Source organism: Salmo salar, chromosome 29, assembly GCF_965601325.2.
Source record: "Salmo salar chromosome 29, fSalSal1, whole genome shotgun sequence".
NCBI classification, from domain to species: Eukaryota; Metazoa; Chordata; class Actinopteri; order Salmoniformes; family Salmonidae; genus Salmo; species Salmo salar.
Window position 1 is genome coordinate 23,888,650 of NC_138319.1, and position 12,995 is coordinate 23,901,644.

The window sequence follows — 12,995 nt, forward strand, 5'->3', positions numbered from 1 at the left end:
TGGAACACAGGAGTGATGGTTGCTGATAAAGGGATTCTGTACGCCTATGTAGATATTCCATTTTTTTTTTTTACGTTTCCAGCTGCAATAGTCATTTTACAACGTTAACAATGTCTACACTGTATTTCTGATCAATTTGTTATTTTAATGGACAAAAAAAATGTTTTTCAAAAACAAGGACATTTAAGTGACCGCAAACTTTCGAACACTAGTGCATATTATACACACGTATATACAGTGTATTCAGACCCCCTTGACCTTTTCCACATTTTATGTTACAGCCTTATTCTAAAATAGTTATAATAATAATCTCCATCTACACAAAATACCCTATAATGTCGAAGCAAAAAACAGGTTTAGATTTTTTTGCAAATGTATAAAATAATGTCCGGAAATATTGCGTTTACATAAGTATTCCTACCCTTTTTTTAAGTAATTTGTTGAAGCAACTTAAGCAGCGATTACAGCCTCAAGTCTTTTTGGTTATGACACTATAATCTTGGCACACCTGTATTTGGGGAGTTTCTCCCATTCTTCGCTGCAGATCCTCTTAAAAACCTCTTAGGGACAACATCCGGTGAAGCTGGAGTGCGCCAAATTCAAATGACAAAATTGTAATATTAAACATTCATGAACATACTTCTTACATCATTTAAAAGCTTAACTTCTTGTTAATCCAACCGCGTTGTCAGATTTCAAAAAGGCTTTACGGCGAAAGCATACCATGCGATTATCTGAGGACAGCGCCCCACATCAAAATACTATTTCAACCAGCACCGGCTAGATAAAAATCACAAAGTGATAAAATAAATCACTTACCTTTGAAGATCTTCCTCCGTTTGCAATCCCAAGGGTCCCAGCTACACAATGAATGTTCGCTTTGTTTGATAAAGTCATTCTTTATATCCAAAAAGTCTGTTTAGTTGGCGCCATTGATTTCAGTAATCCACTCCTTCAACATGCATACAAAGGAATCCAAAAAGCTACCGGTAAACTTTATCCAAAACAAGTCAAACAATGTTTGTAATCAATCCTCAGGTACCCTAATATGTAAATTAACAATAATATTTCAGTCGGAAAGAACGGTGTTCAATAGAAAAGGAAAATAACGAAGAGCGCGCCCTCGTTCACGCGCGCCAAAAGTCTCCCTGTCCTGATGAGAACACCTTGGATCAACTACAACTACTTGTTCATTTTTCAAAAAACAAGCCTGAAACCCTTTCTAAAGACTGACACCCTTTTTTTGTATATCCCATAGGCTAGTATTGAAAAGGCCTGTGACCTCAAAAAACAATTTCTGGTTGGATTTTCTTCTGGTTTTCGCCTGCCATATCAGTTCTGTTATACTCAGACATTATTTTAACAGTTTTAGAAACTTCAGAGTGTTTTCTATCTAATGCTATCAATGTATACTGCTCCAAAAAAAATAAAGGGAACACTTAAACAACACATCCTAGATCTGAATGAAAGAAATAATCTTATTAAATACTTTTTTCTTTACATAGTTGAATGTGCTGACAACAAAATCACACAAAAATAATCAATGGAAATCCAATTTATCAACCCATGGAGGTCTGGATTTGGAGTCACACTCAAAATTAAAGTGGAAAACCACACTACAGGCTGATCCAACTTTGATGTAATGTCCTTAAAACAAGTCAAAATGAGGCTCAGTAGTGTGTGTGGCCTCCACGTGCCTGTATGACCTCCCTACAACGCCTGGGCATGCTCCTGATGAGGTGATGGATGGTCTCCTGAGGGATCTCCTCCCAGACCTGGACTAAAGCATCCGCCAACTCCTGGACAGTCTGTGGTGCAACGTGGCGTTGGTGGATGGAGCGAGACATGATGTCCCAGATGTGCTCAATTGGATTCAGGTCTGGGGAACGGGCGGGCCAGTCCATAGCATCAATGCCTTCCTCTTGCAGGAACTGCTGACACACTCCAGCCACATGAGGTCTAGCATTGTCTTGCATTAGGAGGAACCCAGGGCCAACCGCACCAGCATATGATCTCACAAGGGGTCTGAGGATCTCATCTCGGTACCTAATGGCAGTTAGGCTACCTCTGGCGAGCACATGTAGGGCTGTGCGGCCCCTCAAAGAAATGCCACCCCACACCATGACTGACCCACCGCCAAACCGGTCATGCTGGAGGATGTTGCAGGCAGCAGAACGTTCTCCACGGCGTCTCCAGACTCTGTCACGTCTGTCACGTGCTCAGTGTGAACCTGCTTTCATCTGTGAAGAGCACAGGGCGCCAGTGGCGAATTTTCCAATCTTGGTGTTCTCTGGCAAATGCCAAACGTCCTGCATGGTGTTGGGCTGTAAGCACAACCCCCACCTGTGGATGTCGGGCCCTCATACCACCCTCATGGAGTCTGTTTCTGACCGTTTGAGTAGACACATGCACATTTGTGGCCTGCTGGAGGTCATTTTGCAGGGCTCTGGCAGTGCTTCTCCTGCTCCTCCTTGCACAAAGGCGGAGGTAGCGGTCCTGCTGCTGGGTTGTTGCCCTCCTACGGCCTCCTCCACGTCTCCTGATGTACTGGCCTGTCTCCTGGTAGCGCCTCCATGCTCTGGACACTACGCTGACAGACACAGCAAACCTTCTTGCCACAGCTCGCATTGATGTGCCATCCTGGATGAGCTGCACTACCTGAGCCACTTGTGTGGGTTGTAGACTCCGTCTCATGCTACCACTAGAGTGAAAGCACCGCCAGCATTCAAAAGTGACCAAAACATCAGCCAGGAGGCATAGGAACTGAGAAGTGGTCTGTGGTCCCCACCTGCAGAATCACTCCTTTATTGGGGGTGTCTTGCTAATTGCCTATAATTTCCACCTGTTGTCTATTCCATTTGCACAACAGCATGTGACATTTATTGTCAATCAGTGTTGCTTCCTAACTGGACGGTTTGATTTCACAGAAGTGTGATTGACTTGGAGTTACATTGTGTTGTTTAAGTGTTCCCTTTATTTTTTTGAGCAGTGTATATGCATATCCTAGCTTCTGGGCCTGAGTAACAGGTAGTTTACTTTGGGCACGTCAGCCATCTGGAAATTCAGGATGCTGCCCCTAGCCTGAAGAGCTCTGTCAGGTTGGATGGGGAGCATCGCTGCACAGCTATTTTCAGGTCTCTCCAGAGATGTTCGGGCTCTGGCTGGGCCACTTAAGGACATTCAGAGACTTGTCCCAAAGCCACTCCTGCATTGTCTTAGCTGTGTGCTTAGTTGTTGTCCTGTTGGAAGGTGTACCATCACCCCAGTCTGAGGTCCTGAGCACTCTGGACCAGGTTATCATCAAGGATCTCTCAGTACTTTGCTTTCATCTTTCCCTCGATCATGACTAGTCTCCCAGTCCCTGCCACTGAAAAGCATCCCCACAGATGCTGCCACCACCATGCTTCACCGTAGAGATGGTGCCAGGTTTCTTCCAGACGTGACGCTTGGCATTCAGGCCAAAGACTTCAATCTTGGTTTCATCAGACCAAGCGGGCTGTCATGTGCCTTTTACTGAGAAGTGGCTTCCGTCTGGCCACTTTACCATGAAGTCCTGATTGGTGGAGTGCTGCAGAGATGGGAGAACCTTCCAGAAGGACAACCATCTCCACAGAGGAACACTGGAGCTCTGTCAGTGACAATTGGGTTCTTGGTCAAGGCCCTACTCCCCGGATTGCTCAGTTTGGCCAGGCAGCCAGCTCTAGGAAGAGTCTTGGTGGTTCCAAACTTCCATTTAAGAATATTGAAGGCCAATGTTTTCTTGTGGACCTTAAATGCTGCAGACATTTTTTTGGTACCTTTCCCCAGATCTGTTCCTCAACACAATCCTGTCTCGATGCTCTACGGACAATTTATTCGACCTCATGGCTTGGTTTTTGCTCTGACATGCACTGTAAACTGTGGGACGTTTATATAGACACATGTGTGCCTTTCCAAATCATGTCCAATCAATTTAATTTACCACAGGTGGACTCCAATCAAGTTGTAGAAACAAAGGGTCTGAATACTTATGTAAATAAGGTATTTCTGGAAAAAGGGAAGGGGTCTGAATACTTTACAAATGCACTGTACATACAGTACCAGTCAAAAGTTTGGAAACACCTACTCATTCAAGGGTTTATCTTTATTTTTACTATTTTCTACGTTGTAGAATAATAGTGAACACATCAAAACTATGAAATAACACACATGGAATCATGTAGTAACCAAAAAATGATTTTAAGTAGTCACCCTTTGCCTTGACAGCTTTGCACACTCTTGGCATTCTCTCAACCAGCTTCACATGGAATGCTTTTCCTACAGTCTGGAAGGAGTTCCCACATATGCTGAGCACTTGTTGGCTGCTTTTCCTTCACTCTGCGGTCCAACTCATCCCAAACCATCTCAATTGGGTTGAGGTTGGGTGATTGTGGAGGCCAGGTCATCTGATGCAGCACTCCATAACTCTCCTTCTTAGTCAAATAGCCCTTACACAGATGGGCTTAGTTCCACTAAGCGCAAACCAGATGGGATGGTGTATTGCTGCAGAATGCTGTGGTAGCCATGCTGGTTAAGTGTGCCTTGAATTCTAAATAAATCACTGACAGTGTCACCAGCAGAGCACCCCCACACCATCACACCTCGTCCTCCATGCTTCACGGTGGGAACCACACATGCAGAGATCATCCATTCACCTACTCTGCGTCTCACAAAGACACGGTGGTTGGAACCAAAAATCTCTAATTTGGACTCATCAGACCAAAGGACAGATTTCCACCAGTCTAATGTCCATTACTTGTGTTTCTTGGCCCAAGCAAGTCTCTTCTACTTATTGGCATCCTTTAGTAGTGGTTTCTTTTCAGCAATTCAACCATGAAGGCCTGATTCACGCAGTCTCCCCTGAACAGTTGATGTTGAGATGTGTCTGCTACTTAAACTCTGTGAAACATTTATTTGGGCAGCAATTTGAGTCTGGTAAATCTAATGAACTCATCCTCTACAGCAGAGGTAACTCGGGGTCTTCCTTTCCTGTGGCGGTCCTTATGAGAGCCAGTTTCAACATAGCGCTTGATGGTTTTTGCGACTGCACTTGAAGAAACTTCTTGAAATGTTCTGGATTGACTGACCTTCATGTCTTAAAGTAATGGACTGTTCTTTCTCTTTGCTTATTTGAACTGTTCTTGACATAATATGGACTTGGTCTTTTATCAAACAGGGCTATCTTCTGTATACCACCCTTACCTTGTCACAACACAACTGATTGGCTCAAACGCATTAAGGAAATAAATTCCACAAATGAATTTAAGAAGGCACACTTGTTAATTTAAATTCATTCCAGGTGACTACCTCATGAAGTTGGTTGACAGAATGCCAAGAGTGTGCAAAGCTGTCAAGGCAGAGGGTGGCTACTTTGAAGAATCTAAAATATATTTTGATTTGTTTAACACATCATTCCATATGTTATTTCATAGTTTTGATGTCTTTACTATTATTCTACAATGTAGAAAATAGTAAAAATAAAGAAAAACCCTGGAATGAGGTGGTGTGTCAACTTTTGACTGGTACTGTATATTAGAGGGAGTAGTTCAAAACACAGTCATTTAAGTTTATTCCAAATAATTTCAATGAACACAGCAAATTGCATTGTATTTCACTGTTACGGTGTACATATTAGGACAGCCCATGGACACCGTACAATGCGATTGTTAATCCTTACCCATCCAAAGATGTCTGCATAATTGAAACGGCTCCATTGATTTTGGTGCAGTTTTTGAAAGAATCAATGTTAGACGCGTTGATTGACAACACTTTAGTAAGCAGCCCCATTCCAAGTCCATCGCAAACTAGATGAGAATAACACAAAAACATTCAAACCATTGACGATCCAATGCAGCATTATGAGGTTAAGAAATGACACAGCTAGCAAATTTGAAAATAAAGTACATTTATGTTGCCCAGCTTACCACAGACAAAAAGTTACATTTGCAATATTTTACCTTTCGGACAGATTCCGTCACACTTCTTGCACCTCCTGACACCATTCTCCTCTACCTCGTGTGTGTTGCCGCTGCACGTTCTGACACACGCCCCGTGGTCCGTCACCACATAGTTATCTATAATAAACAACCAATCACAGGTCAGGGGTCACCTTCACCAATCCAGACAATTATTGGCAATAGTCTCTTCACCATGTAAGTACAGCGGAGCGGACGTATTCACTGAGGTGAAACGCTCTGAAAGAAACAATAGATAAGGTTGAAGTTTGAAGTTTACATGCACCTTAGCCAAATACATTTAAACTCAGTTTTTCACAATTCCTGACAATTAATCCTAGTAAAAATTTCCTGTCTTAGGTCAGTTAGGATCACCACTTTATTTTAAGAATGTGAAATGTCAGAATAATACTTGAGAGTGATTTATTTCAGCTTTTATTTCTTTCATCACATTCCCAGTGGGTCAGAAGTTTACATACACTCAACTAGTATTTGGTTGCATTGCTTTTAAATTGTTTAACTTGGGTCAAACGTTTTGGGTAGCCTTCCACAAGCTTCCCACAATAAGTTGGGTGAATTTTGGCCCATTCCTCCTGACAGAGCTGGTGTAACTGAGTCAGGTTTGTAGGCCTCCTTCCTCGCACACACTTTTTCAGTTCTGACCACAAATTTTCTATATAATTAACTACAAACAAAACACAAACCGTAACGAAAGAGGTGCAAAATGCACTAACTCAAAATAATCTCCCACAAACACAGGTAGGAAAAACAACTACTTAATAAATATGATCCCCAATTAGAGACAACTATTACCTGCTGCCTCTAATTGGGGATCATAAAAAAATCCCAACATAGAAAAAATAAACTAGAACCAAAACAACATAGAACTAATAAACTAGATAAACCCCCCCAGTCACGTCCTGACCTACTCTACCATAGAAAATAAGAACTCTATGGTCAGGACGTGACAGTACCGTCTCTGGAGGTTCCGGGCTGTGGGCCGTCTCAGGAGGCGCCGGGCTGTGGGCCGTCTCAGGAGGCGCCGGGCTGTGGGCCGTCTCAGGAGGCGCCGGGCTGTGGGCCGTCTCAGGAGGCGCCGGGCTGTGGGCCGTCTCAGGAGGCGCCGGGCTGTGTGCCGTCTCAGGAGGCGCCGGGCTGTGTGCCGTCTCAGGAGGCTCCGGACTGGGAACTGCCGCTGGAAGCTCTGGACTGGGAACTGTCGCCGGAAGCTCTGGAACGGGAAGGCGCACTGGAGGCCTGATGCGTGGGGCCGGAACAGGTGGCGCCAGACTGGTAACAAGCACCTCAGGGCGAGGGCAGAGAGCGGGCACAGGACGCACTGGACTGGGCAGGCGCACTGGAGGCCTAGTGCGTGGAGCCGGGACAGGTGGCACCAGACTGGTGACACGCACTTCAGGGCGAGTGCGAGGAGCAGGCACAGGATGTACTGGACTGAGGACACGCACTTCAGGGAGAGTGCGAGGAGGAGGCACAGGACGTACTGGGCTGTGGAGGCACACTGGAGACCTGGTGCGTAGAACCGGTGCAGGATATACTGGACCGTGGAGGCGCACTGGAGGTCTGGAGCGTAGAGCTGGCACAACCCGTCCTGGCTGAACGCTCACTTTAGCCCGGCAAGTGCGGGGCGCTGGCACAGGACGAACTGGGCTGTGAATGCGCACTGGAGATACAGTGCGCATCACCGCATAACACGGTGCCTGACTGGTCACACGCTCCCCTCAGTAAGCACGGGGAGTTGGCTCAGGTCTAAACCCTGACTCTGCCAATCTCCCCGTGTGCCCCCCCCCCCCATTTTTTTTGTTGAGCTGCCTCTCGGGTTTCCGTCGTTACCATGCTAATTCCTCGTATCGTCGCCGTTCCTCTTTTGCTGCCTCTATCTCTTCCCTTGGACAGCAATATTCCCCAATCTGCGTGCAGGGCCCCTTGCCATCCAGGATCTCCTCCCATGTCCACTCCTGGCCACACTGCTTGGTCCTCTGGTGGTGGGAGATTCTGTCACGTTCGTCGTAGGAAGGAGACCAAAGCGCAGCGTGGGTATCGTTCCACATCTTGTATTTTAATGTGAAACTTTGCAAAACAAACAAACTACAAACAAAACACAAACCGTAACGAAAGAAGTGCAAAATGCACTAACTCAAAATAATCTCTCACAAACACAGGTGGGAAAAACAACTACTTAAATATGATCCCCAATTAGAGACAACGATGACCAGCTGCCTCTAATTGGGGATCATACAAAAATCCCAACATAGAAAAAAGAAACTAGAACCAAAACAACATAACCCCCCTTCCCCCCCAGTCACGTCCTGACCTACTCTACCATAGAAAATAAGAACTCTCTATGGTCAGGACGTGACAGAGTTGTTGAAAAACGAGTTTTAATGACTCCAACCTAAGTGTATGTAAACTTCTGACTTCAACTGTATGAAAGTAACAAATAGAGCACAATTCCCAATTCTACCAGACAGACATGTATGGTGTAGAACAGATGTTTGTCTGGCCATTCAGTAACGTTATGAGCAGACCCCATCTTTATTAACCCTTTGATCATGTAGATGGCCTTACGTGGGCAGTCCTTCACACAAGTGGCCCCGAACGTGTACTTGGCGTTAGGGTTGGAAGCCAACTGGTGGGTGTTGGGATTGTAGAGCATGGTAGGGGGGCAGGCATCCTTACATGTGCCGTCATCCTGGAAGTCTCTACAAGCCTTTGAATACAAGAACGAAAGACTACGATCACAATGAGTGTGCAATATCGCCAACGATATCTGTAGCAGCCCAGGAGTGGGTCTGCCTGTTGTCTTTTTAAATGTGTTTCCTATGTGATTATAACTTTTGTAAGTTATGAATTCATTGAAGTCAGAAGAGTCTCTCACCAGACACTCTGTAGGCCTAGGGCCGGTGCAGCCTGCAGCACAGTGTTCGTTACAGCAGTCACTGGGTTTAGGACCCCTACACCTTCCAGAGCACTGCTCTGCACACGTCAGCTTGGTAACTGAGGAGAGATGGGAGTTGGAGAGAGAGGACCAGTCAGAAAAACACAACCATCACTGAGTGCAAGGGTCTGTGTGAGAAAACGAGCAACCAACAAAATACTTTCAACACGAACAAAAGTTTCTACCAATATCATGAAAGAGAAATAGCACGTGATGTTTTGTATCACTACTAATTTCAGGGAGAGTAGAATGGCTCCTTACAGGTTTGACAGTTCTCTAGTCCTGAGGTCCAGCACGATCCATTGTAGCATCCCGGGTCACACTTGTCACCTGTAAGGTGAGGAAAAACCCTGCTTAACATCTGAATGATGTTATTCATAGAATACTGGTATTACACATGGTTAAACCTGGCCATGCAAGTTTGGTTGTAAATCACAAACCCGAAAGCTGTATCATATGGAATAATCATAATAGTTGTGCAACATCAAATGAAAAACAACGACCCCAAAATGATTCCACTGAACACAAAGCAGAGAAGGATTCATTACTATACTAAGTGTTAATGAAGCTAGCATACTTACAGTAACGGCCATAGCTCTCCAGTTTGAAGTGCATACTATGGTTTATGGCCTTATTTACCATGTCCCACCACTGGATGGTTTCCACATTACACAGCAAAGGATTGTGGGCAATTTTCACACCTCCCTTGAGAATCTCTGTGCAAAATAGAAGGACACATAGATATGTTGTCTGGCCTGTGTAATGGAACCAATGGCATAGACCCAAAAATTCTAACTCCCAAGCTAAATCAAGCGCACCTCAAATACTTCAAAGTACTTTAAATAACATTACATAATGTATTTGACCCACTCAGGTGTGGACAGAATCCAGGATACAGTCACTGAAATGGACCTCCCAGTCACCCACTAACCTGTCAGTCCACTCAGCTTCAGCTCCCTCAGGCCCCGGGTGTAGTTGAGGGTCACGGAGGAGTGATTCTTCTCGTAGTTGGACGTTACAGTCAGGGCATACTTGTCAAGGAAGAGGGAGTGTCCTCGGATAAGACGCAGGTTCTCCAGAGGGATGCTGGCTGCCTTATTGAGGGCGATCAGAACGTATCCTCCAACCTCCTGAATGGACTGGAGGGAGAACATAGAAATGGATAGAAGTACGGAACGTGCCAGAGTTTGGTCTGGTGGTCATGCAACCTACTCTGGACTACGTTAACCTTGCAATACAATCATTGTTCAGTTGGTGGTAGTGAAGTCATAAAGGATAGAAAAGCTTTATTCTGACTATTACACTCACATTGACGTTGAGTCATTTAGCAGACTCCTATCCAGAGTTACTTACAGCCAGTGCATTCAACTAGGAGCTAGAAGCCACGGCAAGAAAAGTAATGAAATGGCTGCAACACTATTTTCTCTCAGGTCATTTTAGATCAGAGAGAGGGCGAGGAACTATAGGACATAGGAAAGGTATATAGGTAGGAAGCCACTGCAAACAAGGTATAGGAATCGAACCCTCCATCTCCTCACCTTGAGGAAGGAGAGGTCGTGGTAGTCCTGGATGTAGGTGAGCTCCAGGTTCTCCAGGACCACGGTACAGTTGCTGTACATCTTCACCAGGTTGTTGTAGTGGTCGTCTACAGTCGCCAGCAGCGTCAGCCTGTTGCTGATCCCCTGACACACTGAAACCAGAAGACGGAGAGGAAAAGTGTCACTATGGAAGTTTAGTTGCTAATTGTATACATCAAAACTTTGGCTTTCATGTTAACTGTAGGAGTCATTTACATAATGATTCCAACAGAGTTCCACTTTTGGATGAGAGACATCATTTAGTGGAAACTACATTTCCAATCAAATTTCTACTGAACATCACCATGAAACCTAACCTACTGTGGGCACAGTTCCGCTTAGTGGTATTGAGGTGCACGTAATAGTGACATAATGACTGTCAGTCCTGACATAAAGTGATATGCCATTACAGAGAGTCTCCGCAGCAGGTCGGACAGGTTCTGAGGAGATGAGAGGTTGATCTTTAACATCTACACTGCTGCAGACTACATACCAACCAAGGAGGGATTTTCACCACTCCATCATCAGGAAGGAGAGAAAGAAAGCTCTCCCAGACATGCAGTTTGCTGCCCTCTGAATCTCTTAACATCATTGTGACTCAACCGGCATAGGTCGCTCAGATTTTTTTTGGGGGGGACACCTATAGTTAGTTAACACATGCTTATTTGAATGTACCTGTTCTTCCAAGGAGAACTGTTAAAGGGTGTATTTCGGGGAGGAGTTGTGGATGGTGTGGAGAGCTGCGCGCCGCCTGTGCTAGGGTATCTTGAGTTGAACGCGCACACTCACAGTTTTAGAGACAGATGCTGTAGTCAGTGGGAGGTGAGGGAGAAGATGGAAGCAGCTGGTAAGGGAATAGACAAAGTCCCTGTGTAATTTATCTTGGGACCAGACAACAGGGCTCACAGCATGAGCACGAGGATGTAGCCAAACAAATCATTTAATAAGTCTGATATAATTGTGGTTCATATTAGTTTAGCTCGCGAGAGCTTTTCAGAGAGTCATGCTGTGGTTAATAAGGCAGACAGGAAAGTCATTCTTCAAGAAACCGCTTTTAACTTAAGTTGCAAGCTCCTAGGTCTACAACAATCGTTATAACTACATTATAAGTAAAATCATAGGCCATAATCACTTCTGACTAAGTCAAAATATTAGTGTGTAGGTATGGCTCCGTCACCCTAACCTCAGTACCCCCCCTCCTGTTCCACTAAACAACTGCCATCATAATGCATGTGCATTGTAACGTGTAATAACATTTGACCCTTGGGTTGATTACACAGCCATCGTATTTCATGTTCTGGCAGGATCACCTTTGTTATCATAGATTGTATTGATAGGTGGCTTTTTATTTACATCAAAATAGAAGATAAAACTCTAAATAGAATGTTCTGGATGGAACTTTACTCTAACTCTACTTTAATGTAACTGCAGTTCACATGCATACAGTATTAGTGTACATTGAGGTCCGTGTGTGTGCTTCTAAGCAGGCCTCACTCAGTGATGTCACTAAGGTAAACACAGCTGCACCCTCTCTCCCAGGTTTTGTATCTGTTCCCCCCACGCTGCTTCAGTGTTCAGGTCAATGTCATTCTGGGGCAATCTGACATCTGGAAGCACATCCTCGCCCTTAGTTCCTAAGTGTGCTTGCCTGTGTACGCTTGCCTGTGTATGTGTGCATAACTGCATATCTGTGTCCGATCTGCAGACTCTCTGCACTGCTGTAGCCTGCACTACTGTAGAGCTCCCCTACCTCTGGATACTCCACTCCCTGAAGGACTTGACCCTTAACCCTTTCTCCACACACTTCCTGTAATAGGATCAAGCTTGTTTCCTAAGTCTATCATCATCTGCGGTCATCCGGCCTCATACCCCTCACTCAAACCTTGTCATCCTCTCTTCCCACTCTTCTTCCTCCTCCCACAGACACATTCCCAAAGGAAAAGAGGGGGATGAGGGCCGGAGGGGTGGGTCGTACTCCTCCTGGAGCTCAATCACTTCTACATGTGGCTCTACTCTGGAGAGAATGATGGGGGTGGACAGATGTTGGTGGTGTTCGTTTTTAATCGAATGAAAAGAAAGTGAATGAAATGATCTCAGATGCTCCACAAATAATTAAACTTGATCTTTTTTTATTTTGGGGTCGGGGGGTTCTAGTTACTGCCCAGTGTTTCCAGATTTCTGTTCAATGTACTGTATTGTTTAAAGGGGCAATCAGCAGTTGTTACATCCTTTTTGGACTTATACATTTATTATACAGTGCATTTGGGGAAGGATTCAGACCTCTTTTTCCACATTTTGTTACGTTACAGCCTTTTTTCTAAAATGGATTAAATCGTTTTTTTCCCCCTCATACAATACCCCATAATGACAAAGCAAAAACAGGTTTTTAGACATTTTAGCAAAAAATTTATAAATAAAGGAAATATTACATTTTACATAAGTATTCAGACCCTTTACTCAGTACTTTGTTGAAGTACCTTTGGCAGCGAT

At 44.6% G+C, this 12,995-nt stretch overlaps 1 protein-coding gene across 1 annotated transcript in view; it reads right to left on the reverse strand.

Annotated features, from left to right (window-relative positions):
* LOC106590362 (melanoma receptor tyrosine-protein kinase) overlaps positions 1-12,995 on the reverse strand; it is a 51,307-nt gene that overhangs the window by 15,410 nt on the left and 22,902 nt on the right. The window contains exons 2-9 of the mRNA XM_014181301.3: positions 10,467-10,618; positions 9,860-10,067; positions 9,510-9,644; positions 9,190-9,258; positions 8,869-8,987; positions 8,559-8,700; positions 5,976-6,092; positions 5,696-5,822 (exon numbers count right to left, since the gene is read on the reverse strand). Coding sequence (XP_014036776.1) covers positions 5,696-5,822; positions 5,976-6,092; positions 8,559-8,700; positions 8,869-8,987; positions 9,190-9,258; positions 9,510-9,644; positions 9,860-10,067; positions 10,467-10,618 — 1,069 coding nt within the window. The remainder of the gene's footprint in view (positions 1-5,695; positions 5,823-5,975; positions 6,093-8,558; positions 8,701-8,868; positions 8,988-9,189; positions 9,259-9,509; positions 9,645-9,859; positions 10,068-10,466; positions 10,619-12,995) is intronic.